General features: G+C 46.5%; 1 protein-coding gene across 1 annotated transcript; it reads left to right on the forward strand.

The window, feature by feature from the left end:
- The first annotated feature begins 830 nt into the window (after nucleotides 1-830).
- Nucleotides 831-1,346, forward strand: LOC149383669 (uncharacterized). The gene has a single exon (XM_089627875.1). It carries the CDS (start codon nucleotides 831-833, stop codon nucleotides 1,344-1,346), a length of 516 nt encoding a protein of 171 aa, XP_089484001.1.
- The last annotated feature ends 1,387 nt before the right edge of the window (nucleotides 1,347-2,733 follow it).

Below are 2,733 nucleotides of genomic sequence, written 5' to 3' on the forward strand. Positions count from 1 at the left end.
TTCATGGACGCATTCTCAGGATATAACCAAATCTTGATGCATCCAGACGACCAAAAAAAGACAGCTTTCATCACCGACCGAGGCACGTATTGCAACAAGGTCATACCCTTTGGACTAAAAAACGCTGGCGCCACCTACCAAAGGTTAGTCAACAAAATGTTCAAAGAAAAGATAGAAAAAACGATGGAAGTATACATAGAGGACATGCTCGTAAAATCCCTAAGGGAAAACGATCATATAGGGCATTTGGAGGAATGTTTCGAAGTATTGAACAAGTATCAAATGAAACTTAACCCCACCAAATGTTCATTTGGAGTTTCGTCCGGCAAATTCCTTGGATATTTAGTTACCCAGCGAGGAATTGAGGCTAATCCGGATCAACTATACGCCTTGCGAGAGATGCCTTCACCTCGTAATAGGCGTGAAGTTCAAAGGTTAACGGGACGCATCGCTGCCCTTAACCGCTTCATCTCTAGATCCACGGATAAATGTCTCCATTTCTACCGGCTCCTTAAAGGAAACAAGAAGCTCGAATGGGACGACAAGTGCGAGGAGGCATTCAAAAAATTGAAGGAGTATCTAATGACACCCCCGATCTTGGCAAAACCCGCTGCTAGAGAGCCGCTCTACCTATACGTCGTCGTATCTCAAGCGGTCGTTAGTGGAGTACTCGTCAGAGAAGAACAAGGGGATCAACGACCGATCTTTTATACAAGCAAGTCGCTGGTCGACGCTGAAACTCGATATCCTGTTATGGAAAAGTTGGCCTTGGCCGTCGTTTCCGCCGCACGGAAACTTCGGCCATATTTCCAACTCACACCATAATAGTAATGACGACGCATCCGCTCAGAAGTTTCCTACCCATCCTCAATCAATCGGGAAGGTTAACTAAGTGGGCCGTTGAACTGAGCGAATACGATATTGAGTACCGAATGAAGACATCCGCAAAATCGCAAGTTTTGGCGGACTTCATCATCGAACTCTCAAGGGAAGACCCCGCCGTGACCGAAGTCGAAGGCACCTGGACACTTAAAGTGGATGGGGCGTCGTCAAAGCAAGGGGCAGGAGTAGGAATACACCTGACGTCCCCTCACGGTGAGACTATAGAACAATCATTCAGGCTCGACTTCGTTGCGTCCAACAACGAAGCCGAATACGAAGCACTAATCGCCGGAATTAGGTTAGCCACATCAGTAGGATCAAAGAAAGTGGAAGCTTTCTGCGATTCTCAACTAATAGCAAACCAATACACCAGAGAATACGAAACTAGGGACGAGCAAATGGAAGCTTACCTGAAAATCGTAAAAGATCTTACGAAACATTTCAAGGAATTCTCCTTGACATGAATCCCTCGAGGCGAGAATACTTCGGCAGACGCATTGGTCGCCTTGGCATCTACCTCGGATCCAGACCTCAAACGGGTCATACCAGTCGAAACAATCAAACAGCCTTCTATTGCCATGACTGTTACCGCAGTCATAACAATAGAATGAGGGATTGGAGAGATGAAATACTACATTAAATCACGACTGGTACGGTCCCATCCGATAAGATGGCAAAACGCAAACTCGTGCTGAGAAGCGTGAGATTTTGCATCATAGATGGAAGCCTGTTTAAAAGAAGCTTCGCAGGACCCTACCTCAAGTGCGTCGGGATGAAGGAGTCTAAGCGAATCTTGGAAGACGTGCACGAAGGAGAATGCGGAAATCACGTAGACGGGCGAGCGCTCGTTGTCAAAATAAAGAGGCAAGGCTACTTTTGGCCGACTATGTTGGCAGATTGCGAGGCACACTCGCGCCGCTGCAACCAATGCCAACGCCACGCTCCTAACATAAAAAGACCCGCAGAAGAGTTGTCATCCATCTCGGCGCCATATCCATTCATGAAATGGTCTACGGACATCGTGGGACCAATGCCGGTCGCCCCTGGCGGACTACGATTTTTACTAATCTTAACAGATTATTTTTCCAAATGGGTCGAAGTAGGCGCCTTCGTCTTGATAAAAGATGTCGTCGTCACAGCATTAATTTGGAAAAATATAATCTGTCGACATGGAACCCCCCACGAGATCATAACGGACAACGGGTCACAGTTCATATAAAAAAAATTCAGAAACTTTTGCTTCCACAATAACATTGAGGTAATGATGTCAACACTACGATATCCTTAAGGAAATGGACACGCGGAAGCTACAAACAAGACCATAGTAGATTCCATAAGGAAAAAGCTCGATGCTAAGAAATGGCGGTGGGCAGAAGCTGCCGGGTGTGCTATGGGCTTACCGAACTAGTCCGCGGAGGCCGATAGGGGAATCCCCATTTTCCCTAGTCCATGGAGTCGAATCTGTCATCTCAATCGAACACCAGGTGCGAACCCTTAGGGTAATGCACGCGCTTGAGGATGAGCAAAAAAATGATGAGGCACTATGCGATGCCTTAGATCTTGTAGAGGAAAAGCGGGATTCGGCCATAGCACGGCTATCCCATTATAGACAATCCATCGTCAGATTCTACAATAAAGACGTTAGCACGAGAAGATTTGACGTAGGGGACTTGGTCATCCGAAAAATCTTCCAAAACACTGCCGAGGCAAACGCCGGAAAGCTTGGGGTGAAATTGGAAGGTCCCTATAGGGTCACCAAAGTAGCATATCCCGGCGTTTATGAACTTGAAACACTCAACGAAATCCCGATTTTAAGATCATGGAACGTCTCGAACCTTAAAAAATACTACT

This window comes from Urtica dioica, chromosome 10, assembly GCF_054948205.1.
Source record: "Urtica dioica subsp. dioica isolate 48M chromosome 10, U.dioica_male_clone48M_v1_H2, whole genome shotgun sequence".
Lineage (NCBI taxonomy): Eukaryota > Viridiplantae > Streptophyta > Magnoliopsida > Rosales > Urticaceae > Urtica > Urtica dioica.